General features: G+C 38.9%; 1 protein-coding gene across 2 annotated transcripts; it reads left to right on the top strand.

Annotated features, from left to right (window-relative positions):
• The first annotated feature begins 1,915 nt into the window (after positions 1–1,915).
• Positions 1,916–12,250, top strand: ZG16 (zymogen granule protein 16). Of its 2 annotated transcripts, none has more exons than XM_075847697.1 (4): positions 1,916–1,999; positions 2,496–2,539; positions 2,751–2,883; positions 11,693–12,250. In XM_075847697.1, the coding sequence occupies exons 2-4, from the start codon at positions 2,497–2,499 to the stop codon at positions 12,015–12,017; spliced, it is 501 nt and encodes a 166-aa protein (XP_075703812.1). In that variant the 5' UTR covers positions 1,916–1,999; position 2,496; the 3' UTR covers positions 12,018–12,250. The 2 variants fall into 2 exon arrangements, with proteins under 2 accessions (XP_075703812.1, XP_075703811.1); XM_075847696.1 differs by lacking the exon at positions 1,916–1,999 and adding an exon at positions 2,160–2,242.
• The last annotated feature ends 6,618 nt before the right edge of the window (positions 12,251–18,868 follow it).

The raw sequence follows: 18,868 nt of genomic DNA, 5'->3' as shown, positions 1-18,868 counted from the left end.
CAGCTCTGGAGTATAATACAGGATATAACTCAGGATCAGTACAGGATAAGTAATGTATGTACACAGTGACTTCACCAGCAGAATAGTGAGTGCAGCTCTGGAGTATAATACAGGATATAACTCAGGATCAGTACAGGATAAGTAATGTAATGTATGTACACAGTGACTCCACCAGCAGAATAGTGAGTTCAGCTCTGGAGTATAATACAGGATATAACTCAGAATCAGTACAGGATAAGTAATGTAATGTATGTACACAGTGACTCCACCAGCAGAATAGTGAGTGCAGCTCTGGAGTATAATACAGGATATAACTCAGGATCAGTACAGGATAAGTAATGTATGTACACAGTGACTCCACCAGCAGAATAGTGAGTGCAGCTCTGGAGTATAATACAGAATATAACTCAGGGTCAGTACAGGATAAGTAATGTAATGTATGTACACAGTGACTCCACCAGCAGAATAGTGAGTGCAGCTCTGGAGTAATACATGATGTAACTCAGGATCAGTACAGGATAAGTAATGTAATGTATGTACACAGTGACTCCACCAGCAGAATAGTGAGTACAGCTCTGGAGTATAATACATGATGTAACTCAGGATAAGTAATGTAATGTGTAATGTTGGGGGTAGGGAAACAGACAAGTGAGCCCTAATCTACCCGCCACTCAGTCCCTGCCTACTTGCAACGACCCGCCCTAGGCGACGGGGTACAACTGGGCGACGGTCCCTACGCTCAGTAAGTGCACGACAGACAAACAGACAAGGGTACACAGAAGCTAAGGGAAATGGGGCAGTTGCCCACGGCAACACCGTGAGCAACAAGAGTGGTGAACGAGCCGAGTCAAACCAGGAGTGTACAAGGTACCAAACGCAGAGCAGGAGAGTAGTCAGTAAGCCAGGGTCAGTATGAAGCAGGGTCAAATAGTTCAGAAGCTGCAGCAGGGCCAGGAAACCAACAGAGAAGAATCACAAGCAAAGGAGGAACAGGAAAGGCAGGTATAAATAGACAGAGGGCGGGAGCTAGCTCCGTCTGGCCAGGCTGTGATAGGCTCTCCCACTCCTAAGCCTGCCATGCTGAATGGTGGAAGATGGAGTTAGTCTCACAGACATAGAAGCAGGTGCAGACTGATTACCTATGGGCGTTGACACAGAAGCTGTGCCTGGCAGATCCTTTACATAATGTATGTACACAGTGACTCCACCAGCAGAATAGCGAGGGCAGCTCTGGAGTATAATACAGGATGTAACTCAGGATCAGTACAGGATAAGTAATGTAATGTATGTACACAGTGACTTCACCAGCAGAATAGTGAGTGCAGCTCTGGAGTATAATACAGGATATAACTCAGGATCAGTACAGGATAAGTAATGCAATGTATGTACACCGTGACTCCACCAGCAGAATAGTGAGTGCAGCTCTGGAGTATAATACAGGATATAACTCAGGATCAGTACAGGATAAGTAATGTATGTACACAGTGACTCCACCAGCAGAATAGTGAGTGCAGCTCTGGAGTATAATAGGATGATACCTCAGGATATAACTCAGGATCAGTATGATGTCAGTAATGTATTGTATTTATGACTTTTTATGCAGAATAACTTTCTCTTCTTTTGTAGAACTTTATTTTTATCATTACTTTGTCTTCTGCCTCCAATAGTGCAGCAATTCCATAATAAACCTTGTGCCCAACGTGGAACTGCCTGATATTCCGGAATCTCACATGACTCGGGGCAGAGTATAAGACTATTCTGTTTTTCACTCCTCCAAGGGATAAGAGGGGGTAACTGCAGGGCTTCTTGTCCCAGGATAGGTTGGCATGAACCTGGAGCGGGGTCCTATTTTGGTTATTGCTCTGGGGCCCCTCTGTCGTATGCAGGGCCTGTTCCATGTACATTATATGGTTCTTGTTCTCTTCTCTGCAGGATTTCAGCGCTCATCGTGATGCAGTCCAGCTTGTTATCTCTTGGCAGCAGAGCTGACACTTAGTAGGTTGGTTCTAGTTTATATTTAGAGAGAACAAACACAGATAAGAAGTTGCGCTGTGATGATGAAGAGAATTGCCCATGACCCCGGGAGATCCCGGTTATCTGCCCCACCCTCCTGCCCCCCAGCTGTCCTGCCCCGTTCCCTGGTGTTTACTCAGGAGGTGGATTTCTCTCCATAAAACTAACCCCTGCCATATAAATAGCACCCAGAACCTGTGCTCATCCCAGAGACCCGATACTCCGATAGGTGAGTGATGATGTGGGGGGCAATAGCGTCATAATAACCAGCCTGCTGTCAATTATAAAGATAATTCCAGGAGCCTCCGGACTATAATATTTATAGAATATGTTTGGAGAAATGATGGATTATATGTATCTATTGGGGGTCATTCTGTCAGCACTTGTGTCACGGGGTATTCTTATCAATAAATTCTGTGATGCATATTTTGTAAGGTGCGATGCTCTGCAGTTCTTAACATTTGGTCATCTCAATTCTGCAGAATGCTGCTCTGGATCTTGCTCAGTGTCTGCTGTATCGCTGCAGGTGAGACGTTACCCCCTACCCGATATACCCCGGCTGCAGTTTTTTTCAGGGGGGACAGGCTATGAGAAGTTTTCCTGGCACATGCACAGCTTCCTCTATATTAGGGAGGGGGACATAAAGTGATGGGTAACAGGGAGACCCCTCTATAATTGACTCTATATTGTCACATATTCCTGCAATTCACAAATCCTCCTGCATGTTCTTCTTCCAGCTCAGCAGCGCAGCTCCTCTTACTCTGGAGAATATGGTGGCGGTGGCGGTAAGCGCTTCTCCCAATCTGGAAACCAGCTGGACGGACCAATAACAGCCCTGAGGATTCGTGCAAACCGCAACTATATCACAGGGTGCGAAATCTTTTATAGATAATATAACCGATCCACAATATATGGCCATGTCAACTATATAGCATACTGCCCCTCTAGACTGCAAATAACTACTATAATACTGCCCCCTATATACAAGAATATAACTACTATAATACTGCCCCTATATACAAGAATATAACTACTATAATACTGCCCCCTATATACAAGAATATAACTACTATAATACTGCCCCTATATACAAGAATATAACTACTATAATATTGCCCCCTATATACAAGAATATAACTACTATAATACTGCCCCCTATATACAAGAATATAACTACTGTAATACTGCCCCTATATACAAGAATATAACTACTATGATACTACCCCCTATATACAAGAATATAACTACTATAATACTGCCCCTATATACAAGAATATAACTACTATAATACTGCTCCTATATACAAGAATATAACTACTATAATACTGCCCCTATATACAAGAATATAACTACTATAATACTGCCCCCTATATACAAGAATATAACTACTATAATACTTCTCCTATATACAAGAATATAACTACTATAATACTGCTCCTATATACAAGAATATAACTACTATAATACTGGCCCCTATATACAAGAATATAACTACTATAATACTGCCCCTACATACAAGAATATAACTACTATGATACTACCCCCTATATACAAGAATATAACTACTATGATACTACCCCCTATATACAAGAATATAACTACTATGATACTACCCCCTATATACAAGAATATAACTACTATAATACTGCCCCTATATACAAGAATATAACTACTATAATACTGCTCCTATATACAAGAATATAACTACTATAATACTGCCCCTATATACAAGAATATAACTACTATAATACTGCCCCCCTATATACAAGAATATAACTACTATAATACTGCTCCCTATATACAAGAATATAACTACTATAATACTGCTCCTATATACAAGAATATAACTACTATAATACTGGCCCCTATATACAAGAATATAACTACTATAATACTGCCCCTACATACAAGAATATAACTACTATAATACTGCCCCCTATATACAAGAATATAACTACTATAATACAGCCTCTACATACAAGAATATAACTACTATAATACTGCCCATATATACAAGAATATAACTACTATAATACTGCCCCCTATATACAAGAATATAACTACTATAATACAGCCTCTACATACAAGAATATAACTACTATAATACTGCCCCTACATACAAGAATATAACTACTATAATACTGCTCCTATATACAAGAAGATAACTACTATAATACTGCTCCCTATATACAAGAATATAACTACTATAATACTTCCCCTGTATACAAGAATATAACTACTATAATACTGGCCCCTATATACAAGAATATAACTACTATAATACTGCCCCTATATACAAGAATATAACTACTATAATACTGCTCCTATATACAAGAATATAACTACTATAATACTACCCCTATATACAAGAATATAACTACTATAATACTGCCCAAATATACAAGAATATAACTACTAAAATACTGCTCCCTATATACAAGAATATAACTACTATAATACTGCTCCTATTAAAAGAATATAACTACTATAATACTGCCCCCTTTATACAAGAATATAACTACTATAATACTGCCCCCTATATACAAGAATATAACTACTATAATACTGCTCCTATATACAAGAATATAAATACTATAATACTGCTCCTATATACAAGAATTTAACTACTATAATACTGCCCCCTATATACAAGAATATAACTACTATAATACTGCCCCCTATATACAAGAATATAACTATTATAATACTGCCCCCTATATATAAGAATATAACTACTATAATACTGCCCCCTATATACAAGAATATAACTACTATAATACTGCCCCTATATACAAGAATATAACGATTATAATACTGCTCCTATATACAAGAATATAACTACTATAATACTGCTCCTATATACAAGAATATAACTACTATAATACTGCCCCTATATACAAGAATATAACCACTATAATACTGCCCCTATATACAAGAATATAACTACTATAATACTTCCCCTGTATACAAGAAGATAACTACTATAATACTGCCCCTATATACAAGAATATAACTACTATAATACTGCCCCCTATATACAAGAATATAACTACTATAATACTGCCCCTATATACAAGAATATAACTACTATAATACTGCCCCTATATACACAAATATAACTACTATAATACTGGCCCCTATATACAAGAATATAACTACTATAATACTTCCCCTGTATACAAGAATATAACTACTATAATACTGCTCCTATATACAAGAATATAACTACTATAATACTGCCCCTATATACAAGAATATAACTACTATAATACTGCCCAAATATACAAGAATATAACTACTATAATACTGCTCCCTGTATACAAGAATATAACTACTATAATACTGCTCCTATATACAAGAATATAACTACTATAATACTGCCCCCTATATACAAGATTATAACTACTATAATACTGCTCCTATATATAAGAATATAACTACTACAATACTGCCCCCTATATACAAGATTATAACTACTATAATACTGCTCCTATATACAAGAATATAAATACTATAATACTGCTCCTATATACAAGAATATAACTATTATAATACTGCTCCTATATACAAGAATATAACTACTGTAATACTGCACCCTATATACAAGAATATAACTACTATAATACTGCCCCCTATATACAAGAATATAACTACTATAATACTGCCCCTATATACAAGAATATAACGATTATAATACTGCTCCTATATACAAAAATATAACTACTATAATACTGCTCCTATATACAAGAATATAACTACTATAATACTGCCCCTATATACAAGAATATAACTACTATAATACTGCCCCTATATACAAGAATATAACTACTATAATACTGCTCCTATATACAAGAATATAACTACTATAATACTGCCCCTATATACAAGAATATAACTACTATAATACTGCCCCCTATATACAAGAAAATAACTACTATAATTCTGCTCCTATATACAAGAATATAACTACTATAATACTGTCCCCTATATACAAGAATATAACTACTATAATACTGCTCCTATATACAAGAATATAACTACTATAATACTGCTCCTATATACAAGAATATAACTACTATAATACTGTCCCCTATATACAAGAATATAACTACTATAATACTGCTCCCTATATACAAGAATATAACTACTATAATACTGCTCCTATATACAAGAATATAACTACTATAATACTGCTCCTATATACAAGAATATAAGTACTATAATATTGCCCCTATATACAAGAATATAACTACTATAATACTGCCTCCTATATACAAGAATATAACTACTATAATACTGCTCCTATATACAAGAATATAACTACTATAATACTGTCCCCTATATACAAGAATATAACTACTATAATACTGCTCCTATATACAAGAGTATAACTACTATAATACTGCTCCTATATACAAGAATATAACTACTATAATACTGTCCCCTATATACAAGAATATAACTACTATAATACTGCTCCTATATGCAAGAATATAACTACTATAATACTGCTCCTATATACAAGAATATAACTACTATAATACTGTCCCCTATATACAAGAATATAACTACTATAATACTGCTCCTATATACAAGAGTATAACTACTATAATACTGTCCCCTATATACAAGAATATAACTACTATAATACTGCTCCTATATACAAGAATATAACTACTATAATACTGCTCCTATATACAAGAATATAACTACTATAATACTGTCCCCTATATACAAGAATATAACTACTATAATACTGCTCCCTATATACAAGAATATAACTACTATAATACTGCTCCTATATACAAGAATATAACTACTATAATACTGCTCCTATATACAAGAATATAAGTACTATAATATTGCCCCTATATACAAGAATATAACTACTATAATACTGCCTCCTATATACAAGAATATAACTACTATAATACTGCTCCCTATATACAAGAACATAACTACTATAATACTGCCCCCTATATACAAGAATATAACTACTATAATACTGCCCCCTATATACAAGAATATAACTACTATAATACTGTCCCTATATACAAGAATATAACTACTATAATACTGCTCCCTGTATACAAGAATATAACTACTATAATACTGTCCCCTATATACAAGAATATAACTACTATAATACTACTCCTATATACAAGAATATAACTACTATAATACTGCTCCTATATACAAGAATATAACTACTATAATACTGCTCCTATATACAAGAATATAACTACTATAAGGGCGGGTTCACACATAGCGGAATTTCACTTAAATTCCGCTGCGGACACTCCGCAGCGTTAATCCGCAGCGGAGCCGTTTCTCCATTGACTTTCACTTTAATTTAGCAGTGTTTGTTTACACGATGCGTACAATTCCGCTGCGGAGCATAGGCTGCGGAGCGGAATTTGGTGTCCGCAGCATGCTCTGTCTGTTGCGGAGCAGTGGCGGACTGGTTGCGGACTCATGGCGGAATTTCTCCATTGACTTCAATGGAGAGTCAAAATTCCGCAATGAAGTCCGCAGATCTTATGTGTGCTGCGGAGCGTATTGTTTTTACTACCATGACATTTCTTCATTCTGGCTGGACCTATGTATTTCTAGGTCTACAGCCAGACTGAGGAAGTCAATGGGGCTCCCGTAATGACGGGAGCGTTGCTAGGAGACGTCTGTAAATAGTCACTGTCCAGGGTGCTGAAAGAGTTACGCGATCGGCAGTAACTGTTTCTGCACCCGGGACAGTGACTACCGATCTCAATATACATGTATCTGTAAAAAAACATATAAGTTCATACTTACCGAGAACTCCCTGCGTCTGTCTCCAGTCCGGCCTCCCAGGATGACGTTTCAGTGTAAGTGACGGCTGCAGCCAATCACAGGCCAAGCACAGGCTGCAGCGGTCACATGGACTGGAGCGTCATCCAGGGAGGTCGGGCCGGATGCCGAAAGAGGGACGCGTCACCAAGACAACGGGCGGTAAGTATGAATTTCTTTGACTTTCACTAGGGAAAGTGCTGTCCCTTCTCTCTATCCTGCACTGAATAGGGAGAAGAGAAGCACTTTTCCTGCAGTCCGCAGCGGCCAGTCCGCATCAATTTTCTGCACATTTTGTGCAGATCCGCTGCAGAATCTGCAACGCAGATTCTGTGCGGCATTGATGCGGACAGTTGCGGAGGAATTCCGCCATGTGTGGTCATGCCCTAATACTGTCCCCTATATACAAGAATATAACTACTATAATACTGTCCCCTATATACAAGAATATAACTACTATAATACTGCTCCTATATACAAGAATATAACTACTATAATACTGCTCATATATACAAGAATATAACTACTATAATACTGTCCCCTATATACAAGAATATAACTACTATAATACTGCTCCTATATACACAAGAATATAACTACTATAATACTGCTCCTATATACAAGAATATAACTACTATAATACTGCCCCCTATATACAAGAATATAACTACTATAAAACTGCCCCCTATATACAAGAATATAACTACTATACTACTGCTCCTATATACAAGAAAATAACTATTATAATACTGCCCCCTCCATACAGGAATATAACTACTATAATACTGCTCCTATATACAAGAATATAACTACTATAATACTGCTCCTATATACAAGAATATAACTACTATAGTACTGCCTCCTATATACAAGAATATAACTACTATAATACTGCACCTATATACAAGAATATAACTACTATAATACTGCTCCTATATACAAGAATATAACTACTATAATACTGCCCCTATATACAAGAATATAACTACTATAATACTGCTCCCCATATACAAGAATATAACTACTATAATACTGCTCCTATATACTAGAATATAACTACTATAATACTGCCCCTATATACAAGAATATAACCACTATAATACTGCTCCTATATACAAGAATATAACTACTATAATACTGCTCCTATATACAAGAATATAACTACTATAGTACTGCCTCCTATATACAAGAATATAACTACTATAATACTGCACCTATATACAAGAATATAACTACTATAATACTGCTCCTATATACAAGAATATAACTACTATAATACTGCCCCTATATACAAGAATATAACTACTATAATACTGCTCCCCATATACAAGAATATAACTCCTATAATACTGCCCCTATATACAAGAATATAACTACTATAATACTGCTCCTATATACAAGAATATAACTACTATAATACTGCTTCTATATACAAGAATATAACTACTATAATACTGCTCCTATATACAAGAATATAACTACTATAATACTGCCTCCTATATACAAGAATATAATTACTATAATACTGCCCCTATATACAAGAATATAACTACTATAATACTGCTCCTATATACAAGAACTACTATAATACTGCCCCTATATACAAGAATATAACTACTATAATACTGCTCCTATATACAAGAATATAACTACTATAATACTGCTCCTATATACAAGAATATAACTACTATAATACTGCTCCTATATACAAGAATATAACTACTATAATACTGCCTCCTATATACAAGAATATAATTACTATAATACTGCCCCTATATACAAGAATATAACTACTATAATACTGCTCCTATATACAAGAATATAACTACTATAAGGGTATGTGCACACACACTAATTACGTCCGTATTTGACGGACGTATTTCGGCCGCAAGTCCCGGACCGAACACAGTGCAGGGAGCCGGGCTCCTAGCATCATACTTATGTACGACTCTAGGAGTCCCTGCCTCCCCGTGGAACTACTGTCCCGTACTGAAAACATGATTACAGTACGGGACAGTTGTCCTGCAGCGAGGCAGGGACTCCTAGCATCGTACATAAGTATGATGCTAGGAGCCCGGCTCCCTGCACTGTGTTCGGTCCGGGACTTGCGGCCGAAATACGTCCGTCAATTACGGACGTAATTAGTGTGTGTGCACATACCCTAATACTGCTCCTATATACAAGAATATAACTACTATAATACTGCTCCTATATACAAGAATATAACTACTATAATACTGTCCCTATATACAAGAATATAACTACTATAATACTGCTCCTATATACAAGAATATAACTACTATAATACTGCTCCTATATACAAGAATATAACTACTATAATACTGCTCCTATATACAAGAATATAACTACTATAATACTGTCCCTATATACAAGAATATAACTACTATAATACTGCTCCTATATACAAGAACTACTATAATACTGCCCCTATATACAAGAATATAACTACTATAATACTGCTCCTATATACAAGAATATAACTACTATAATACTGCTCCTATATACAAGAATATAACTACTATAATACTGCTCCTATATACAAGAATATAACTACTATAATACTGCTCCTATATACAAGAATATAATTACTATAATACTGCCCCTATATACAAGAATATAACTACTATAATACTGCTCCTATATACAAGAATATAACACTATAATACTGCTCCTATATACAAGAATATAACTACTATAATACTGCCCCCTATATACAAGAATATAACTACTATAATACTGCTCCTATATACAAGAATATAACTACTATAATACTGTCCCTATATACAAGAAGATAACTACTATAATACTGCCCCCTATATACAAGAATATAACTACTATAATACAGCCCCTATATACAAGAATATAACTACTATAATACTGCTCCTATATATAAGAATATAACTACTATAATACTGCTCCTATATACAAGAATATAGCTACTATAATACTGCTCCTATATACAAGAATATAACTACTATAATACTGCTCCCTATATACAAGAATATAACTACTATAATACTGCTCCCTATATACAAGAAGATAACTACTATAATACTGCCCCCTATATACAAGAATATAACTACTATAATACTGCCCCCTATATACAAGCATATAACTACTATAATACTGCCCCCTATATACAAGAATATAACTACTATAATACTGCCCCATATATACAAGAATATAACTACTATAATACTGCCCCCCTATATACAAGAATATAACTACTATAATACTGCCCCCTATATACAAGAATATAACTACTATAATACTGCCCCTATATACAAGAATATAACTACTATAATACTGCCCCTATATACAAGAATATAACTACTATAATACTGCCCCTATATACAAGAATATAACTACTATAATACTGCTCCCTATATACAAGAATATAACTACTATAATACTGCCCCCTATATACAAGAATATAACTACTATAATACTGCCCCTATATACAAGAATATAACTACTATAATACTGCCCCATGTACAAGAATATAACTACTATAATACTGCTCCCTATATACAGGAATATAACTACTATAATACTGCTCCCTATATACAGGAATATAACTACTATAATACTGCCTCCTCTATACAAGAATATAACTACTATAATACTGCTCCTATATACAAGAATATAACTACTATAATACTGCTCCTATATACAAGAATATAACTACTATAATACTGCCCCTATATACAAGAATATAACTACTATAATACTGCCCCTATATACAAGAATATAACTACTATAATACTGCCCCCTATCGAGATAATTGAGTGAATCTAAACTGGAGTATTTTCCTTTGTGATTTTTGTCTTCACAGGATACAGGTCCGGTACAGTAACACATGGTCAGAGTATAAGGGGGGCTCCTTAGGTGACCTGGAGGAGATCTTTCTACACCCGGGGGAGGCAATTATCCAGGTATCAGGGAAATATTCCTCTTACCTCAGGAAGCTGGTATTTGTCACAAATAAAGGACGTCAATTCTTCATCGGAAAAGATTACGGTACCAGTTTTAATGCTGTGCCCCTGTACCCCAACACCGTCCTGCGATTCATCAGTGGCAGCTCTGGCTCTGTGATCGATGCCATTGGCTTTCACTGGGACTACGCCAGCAGTAACTGTGTACAATGCTTTAAGAAATGAGCTGCAGCATTTCCCTGTTCTGCAGAGTATTGCACCATTTCGGCTGCATCCTCTCTTCAGACCTGTATATCTCTTGCTATCAACCTCCCCATCTGTAAATTGTGGATTCTCATTGTAAACCAGACTATGTGCCCCTCACCGGACGCTCCCGGGCAGAGCTGGGCACCGCCAATACTGTTCTACCCGCTGTTTATTAATGTATTTCACCTCTAAAATAAAACCTGAAGCTGAAACCTTCGTCTGATATTTCCTTCACTGACAATTTTCATCCCACAGATGGACCAAGTTTAAAGGGCAATTCCACCTGAAATTAAAATTCATACCCAGGTAATAGCTTAAAGGGGTTCTCCATTTTGAACAATTCCTACTTGTTAGAAGGTTCCTTGACAATAAACAGATTACAAAGTGTCTCCCAGAGATCAGTGGTGATCTGTGGGGAAACCTGGCAGTAAGTGTTCAGTTTCTCTGCAGCGCCACCACAGGGGAGATGAAGCATTACACAGTGTCCATTCATATCAATGCGTTGTGTGTGTAATACAGGACAGGACAGGACAGGACAGGACAGGTCCTCCAGAGACGCTCTATGTAACCGCTCTCCACTCTGACCAAGACATGAGGACCCTGAACAGAGGACCCCCCTCTATTGCCCCAGAATGCCCTAATAGGGTGTGTGGAAATGGGTTTTCTAAGATGGACAATTCCTTTAATAGGAAGCTCAGTAGACAGTATGACACATGATAAGATTAGATACACAGCTGAGCAGACAGTATCACACATGATAGGATTAGATACACGGCTCAGTAGACAGTATGACACATGATAAGATTAGATACACAGCTGAGCAGACAGTATCACACATGATAGGATTAGATACACAGCTGAGCAGACAGTATCACACAGGATAGGATTAGATACACAGCTCAGCAGACAGTATCACACATGATAGGAATAGATACACAGCTCAGCAAATAGTATTACACATGATAGGATTAGATACACGGCTCAGCAGACAGTATGATACATGATAGGATTAGATACACGGCTCAGCAGACAGTATCACACGATAGGATTAGATACACGGCTCAGCAGACAGTATCACACATGATAGGATTAGATACACGGCTTAGCAGACAGTATCACACGATAGGATTCGATACACGGCTCAGCAGACAGTATCACACATGATAGGATTAGATACACAGCTCAGCAGATAGTATTACACATGATAGGATTAGATACACAGCTCAGCAGACAGTATGACACATGATAGGATTAGATACACAGCTCAGCAGACTATCACACAGGATAGGATTAGATACACGGCTCAGACAGTATGACGCATGATAAGATTAGATACACCGCTCAGCAGACAGTATCACACATGATAGGATTAGATACACAGCTCAGCAGACTGTATCACACAGGATAGGATTAGATACACAGCTCAGCAGACAGTATGACACATGATAGGATTAGATACACAGCTCAGCAGACAGTATCACACATGACAGGATTAGATACAGGGCTCAGCAGACAGTATCACACATGATAGGATTAGATACACAGCTCAGCAGACAGTATCACACATGATAGGATTAGATACAGAGCTCAGCAGACAGTCTCACACATGATAGTATTAGATACACAGCTCAGCAGACAGTATCACACATGATAGGATTAGATACAGCGGCTCAGCAGACAGTATCACACATGATAGGATTAGATACACAGCTCAGCAGACAGTATCACACATGATAGGATTAGATACACGGCTCAGCAGACAGTATCACACATGATAGGATTAGATACACGGCTCAGCAGACAGTATCACACATGGTAGGATTAGATACACGGCTCAGCAGACAGTATCACACATGATAGGATTAGATACACGGCTCAGCAGACAGTATCACACATGATAGGATTAGATACACTGGTTCAGCAGACAGTATCACACATGATAGGATTAGATACACAGCTCAGCAGACAGTATCACACATGATAGGATTAGATACACAGCTCAGCAGACAGCATCACACATGATAGGATTAGATACACAGCTCAGCAGACAGTATCACACATGATAGGATTAGATACACAGTTCAGCAGACAGTATCACACATGATAGGATTAGATACACAGCTCAGCAGACAGTATCACACATGATAGGATTAGATACACCGGTTCAGCAGACAGTATCACACATGATAGGATTAGATACACCGATTCAGCAGAAAGTATCACACATGATAGGATTAGATACACCGGTTCAGCAGACAGTATCACACATGATAGGAATAGATACACCGCTCAGCAGAGTATCACACATGATAGGATTAGATACACGGCTCAGCAGACAGTATCACACATGTTAGGATTAGATACACCGATTCAGCAGACAGTATCTCACATGATAGGATTAGATACAGCGGCTCAGTAGACAGTATCACACATGATAGGATTAGATACACCGGTTCAGCAGACAGTATCACACATGATAGGATTAGATACACAGCTCTGTAGACAGTATCACACATGATAGGATTAGATACACAGCTCAGCAGGCAGTATCACACATGATAGGATTAGATACACAGCTCAGCAGACAGTATCACACATGATAGGATTAGATACAGCGGCTTAGTAGACAGTATCACACATGATAGGATTAGATACACAGCTCAGCAGATAGTATCACACATGATAGGATTAGATACACAGCTCAGCAGACAGTATCACACATGATAGGATTAGATACACAGCTCAGCAGACAGTATCACACATGATAGGATTAGATACACAGCTCAGCAGACAGTATCACACATGATAGGATTAGATACACAGCTCAGCAGACAGTATCACACATGATAGGATTAGATACACCGGTTCAGCAGACAGTATCACACATGATAGGATTAGATACACCGGTTCAGCAGACAGTATCACACATGATAGGATTAGATACACCGGTTCAGCAGACAGTATCACACATGATAGGATTAGATACACCGATTCAGCAGAAAGTATCACACATGATAGGATTAGATACACCGGTTCAGCAGACAGTATCACACATGAATAGATTAGATACACCGGTTCAGCAGACAGTATCACACATGATAGGATTAGATATACCGGTTCAGCAGACAGTATTACACATGATAGGATTAGATACACCGGTCCAGCAGACAGTATCACACATGATAGGATTAGATATACCGGTTCAGCAGACAGTATCACACATGATAGGATTAGATACACCGGTCCAGCAGACAGTATCACACATGATAGGATTAGATACACCGGTCCAGCAGACAGTATCACACATGATAGGATTAGATACACCGGTTCAGCAGACAGTATCACACATGATAGGATTAGATACACAGCTCAGCAGACAGTATCACATGATAGGATTAGATACACCGGTTCAGCAGACAGTATCACACATGATAGGATTAGATACACAGCTCAGCAGACAGTATCACATGATAGGATTAGATACACCGGTTCAGCAGACAGTATCACACATGATAGGATTAGATACACAGCTCAGCAGACAGTATCACATGATAGGATTAGATACACCGCTTCAGCAGACAGTATCACACATGATAGGATTAGATACACCGGTCCAGCAGACAGTATCACACATGATAGGATTAGATACACCGGTTCAGCAGACAGTATCACACATGATAGGATTAGATACACAGCTCAGCAGACAGTATCACACATGATAGGATTAGATACACGGCTCAGCAGACAGTATCACACATGATAGGATTAGATACACCGGTTCAGCAGACAGTATCACACATGATAGGATTAGATACACCGCTTCAGCAGACAGTATCACACATGATAGGATTAGATACACAGCTCAGCAGACAGTATCACATGATAGGATTAGATACACTGGTTCAGCAGACAGTATCACACATGATAGGATTAGATACAGGGCTCAGCAGACAGTATCACACATGATAGGATTAGATACACCGGTTCAGCAGACAGTATCACACATGATAGGATTAGATACACCAGTTCAGCAGACAGTATCACACATGATAGGATTAGATACACCGGTTCAGCAGACAGTATCACACATGATAGGATTAGATACACCGATTCAGCAGAAAGTATCACACATGATAGGATTAGATACACCGGTTCAGCAGACAGTATCACACATGATAGGATTAGATACACCGGTTCAGCAGACAGTATCACACATGATAGGATTAGATACACCGGTCCAGCAGACAGTATCACACATGATAGGATTAGATACACCGGTTCAGCAGACAGTATCACACATGATAGGATTAGATACACCGGTTCAGCAGACAGTATTACACATGATAGGATTAGATACACCGGTCCAGCAGACAGTATCACACATGATAGGATTAGATACACCGGTTCAGCAGACAGTATCACACATGATAGGATTAGATACACAGCTCAGCAGACAGTATTACACATGATAGGATTAGATATACCGGTCCAGCAGACAGTATCACACATGATAGGATTAGATACACCGGTTCAGCAGACAGTATCACACATGATAGGATTAGATACACCGCTTCAGCAGACAGCATCACACATGATAGGATTAGATACAGGGCTCAGCAGACAGTATCACACATGATAGGATTAGATACACCGCTTCAGCAGACAGTATCACACATGATAGGATTAGATACACCGGTTCAGCAGACAGTATCACACATGATAGGATTAGATACACCGCTTCAGCAGACAGCATCACACATGATAGGATTAGATACAGGGCTCAGCAGACAGTATCACACATGATAGGATTAGATACACCGCTTCAGCAGACAGTATCACACATGATAGGATTAGATACACCGCTTCAGCAGACAGTATCACACATGATAGGATTAGATACACCGCTTCAGCAGACAGTATCACACATGATAGGATTAGATACACCGCTTCAGCAGACAGCATCCTACTGTTAATAGGCCCCTTGCTCTCAAATAGTTCAGAATAGATTAACCCTTTTTGGCCCGCTAACACTCCACCAGTGATTATAAGATATGAAATTTATTAGCTCCGGGGCTGATGCAGGCAGAGGCGTCAGGTACAGCAGCTACAGGGGGCTCCATTCTGGGAATTGGCCAGTAAACAACTTGGAGTTTGATTTCAGTGCTGGGTAATTGTCCTGGAGACCGTGGGGGCAAATTATTATTTTCATAGAAGAAAGATGCGACCAACTTACTAATATGTGGACGCCTGCTAATAAATTTCTCGCACCTTTGAATGTTCATGGAGTGAAATCTACACAGGCCAGAAGCTGGCGCAGATTTCCGCTATAGTTTTCTGGCGTAAATTATAGTCAATTTGTTTGGCCGCGGGTGATTCCACTGTTTCTGCTAAAGTAAATGGCTCAAAAGTCACAATTTTTGTGACTTTTGCGCCATTTCTATGCCAGAAAACTGGTGCAGCAAAGATTCCCCCCTATGAGTGTCCACCCCATTTATATCTAATACAACCTGGATGGGCAACTGGAGTGCGGTGGCACAAAGCTGCACTGCAGGGGGTGGTGAAGGAGCCAAAAGCTGAGACTGTGGCGAGGCGGCTGGTGTCTGTATTCTCACGTATCTGCGCCCCACGATGACAGCAGCCATGCCGTTATCTACGCAGCGGGTAATGACCTCACAGGCGGGCGCTGCCCATGCTCTCCGGACACCTTATCTGTGGCATGTGAACAGGACAGGTGCTCAGAATATACACCGTGTTCAAAATTATTCTGCACAATGGATTTAAGTGCCATAAACATTTAATTATTAGTTTTTCAATGAAACTCATGGATGGTCTTGTGTCTTAGGCTGGGTTCACACGAGCATGTTCGGTCCGTAATGGACGGACGTATTTCGGCCGGAAGTCCCGGACCGAACTCAGTGCAGGGAGCCGGGCTCCTAGCATCATAGTTATGTACGACGCTAGGAGTCCCTGCCTCTCCGTGGAACTTCTGTCCTGTACTGAAGACATGATTACATTATGGAACAGTTGTCCCGCAGCGAGGCAGGGACTCCTAGCATCGTACATCACTATGATGCTAGGAGCCCGGCTCCCTGCACTGAGTTCGGTCCGGGACTTCCAGTCGAAATACGTCCGTCCATTACGGACGTTAATGTGGTCGTGTGAACCCAGCCTTAGGGCTCTTTGGATCATTGTAATCAATCTCAGACACCTGTGATAATTAGTTTGCCAGGTGTGCCCAATCCAAGGAAAACTACTTAAGAAGGACGTCCCACATTATTAAGCAGGCCACAGGTGTTAGGGATCTGCCAGGTACTACGTCTAGGTATACTCCTGGGATTAATCAATCCACACCTGAGGCCAGACCTGTTAGACTGACACGGTCTCCCACCAACCAGGGTGGCAGGCTCAGGAGTGGGAGAGCCTATCGCGGCCTGGTCAGTCGGAGTTAGCTCCGCCCCCTGTCCTTTATTACCTGCTGTGTTCTCCTCCTCAGTGCTTGTAATTCTTTTGGATTCCTGGCCCCACTACTGCTTGCTCCAGCTTCTCCTGCCGTGCTTCTGCCTTGCTGCAGTTCTGCTTAACCTGCTTTGCTTTGCCTCCGGCTTGCTTCCTCCTCCGTGCTCACATTGGTATACTCCACCTTATCCTGGTCCGACTACTCATTCACCGCTCCGTTCCCTCGCGGCGTTCCGTGGCTACTGCCCCTTCCCTTGCGTGTTCCCTGTTTGTTTTCCCGTGCACTTAGACAGCGTAGGGACCGCCGCCCAGTTGTACCCCGTCGCCTAGGGCGGGTCGTTGCAAGTAGGCAGGGACAGGGCGGTGGGTAGATT

This window comes from Rhinoderma darwinii (genome assembly GCF_050947455.1).
Source record: "Rhinoderma darwinii isolate aRhiDar2 chromosome 6 unlocalized genomic scaffold, aRhiDar2.hap1 SUPER_6_unloc_1, whole genome shotgun sequence".
Lineage (NCBI taxonomy): Eukaryota > Metazoa > Chordata > Amphibia > Anura > Rhinodermatidae > Rhinoderma > Rhinoderma darwinii.
The sequence above is the reverse complement of the archived record's forward strand: the minus strand, read 5'-3'. Positions and strand labels throughout refer to the sequence as shown.

Excerpts from the sequence above, each read along its gene's own strand:
- ZG16 (XM_075847697.1), top strand. The coding sequence starts at position 2,497 with ATGCTGCTCTGGATCTTGCTCAGTGTCTGCTGTATCGCTGCAG. Across the intron at positions 2,540-2,750 it reads TGTCTGCTGTATCGCTGCAG|CTCAGCAGCGCAGCTCCTCT; the intron begins GTGAGACGTTAC and ends TTCTTCTTCCAG. Across the intron at positions 2,884-11,692 it reads AACCGCAACTATATCACAGG|GATACAGGTCCGGTACAGTA; the intron begins GTGCGAAATCTT and ends TTGTCTTCACAG.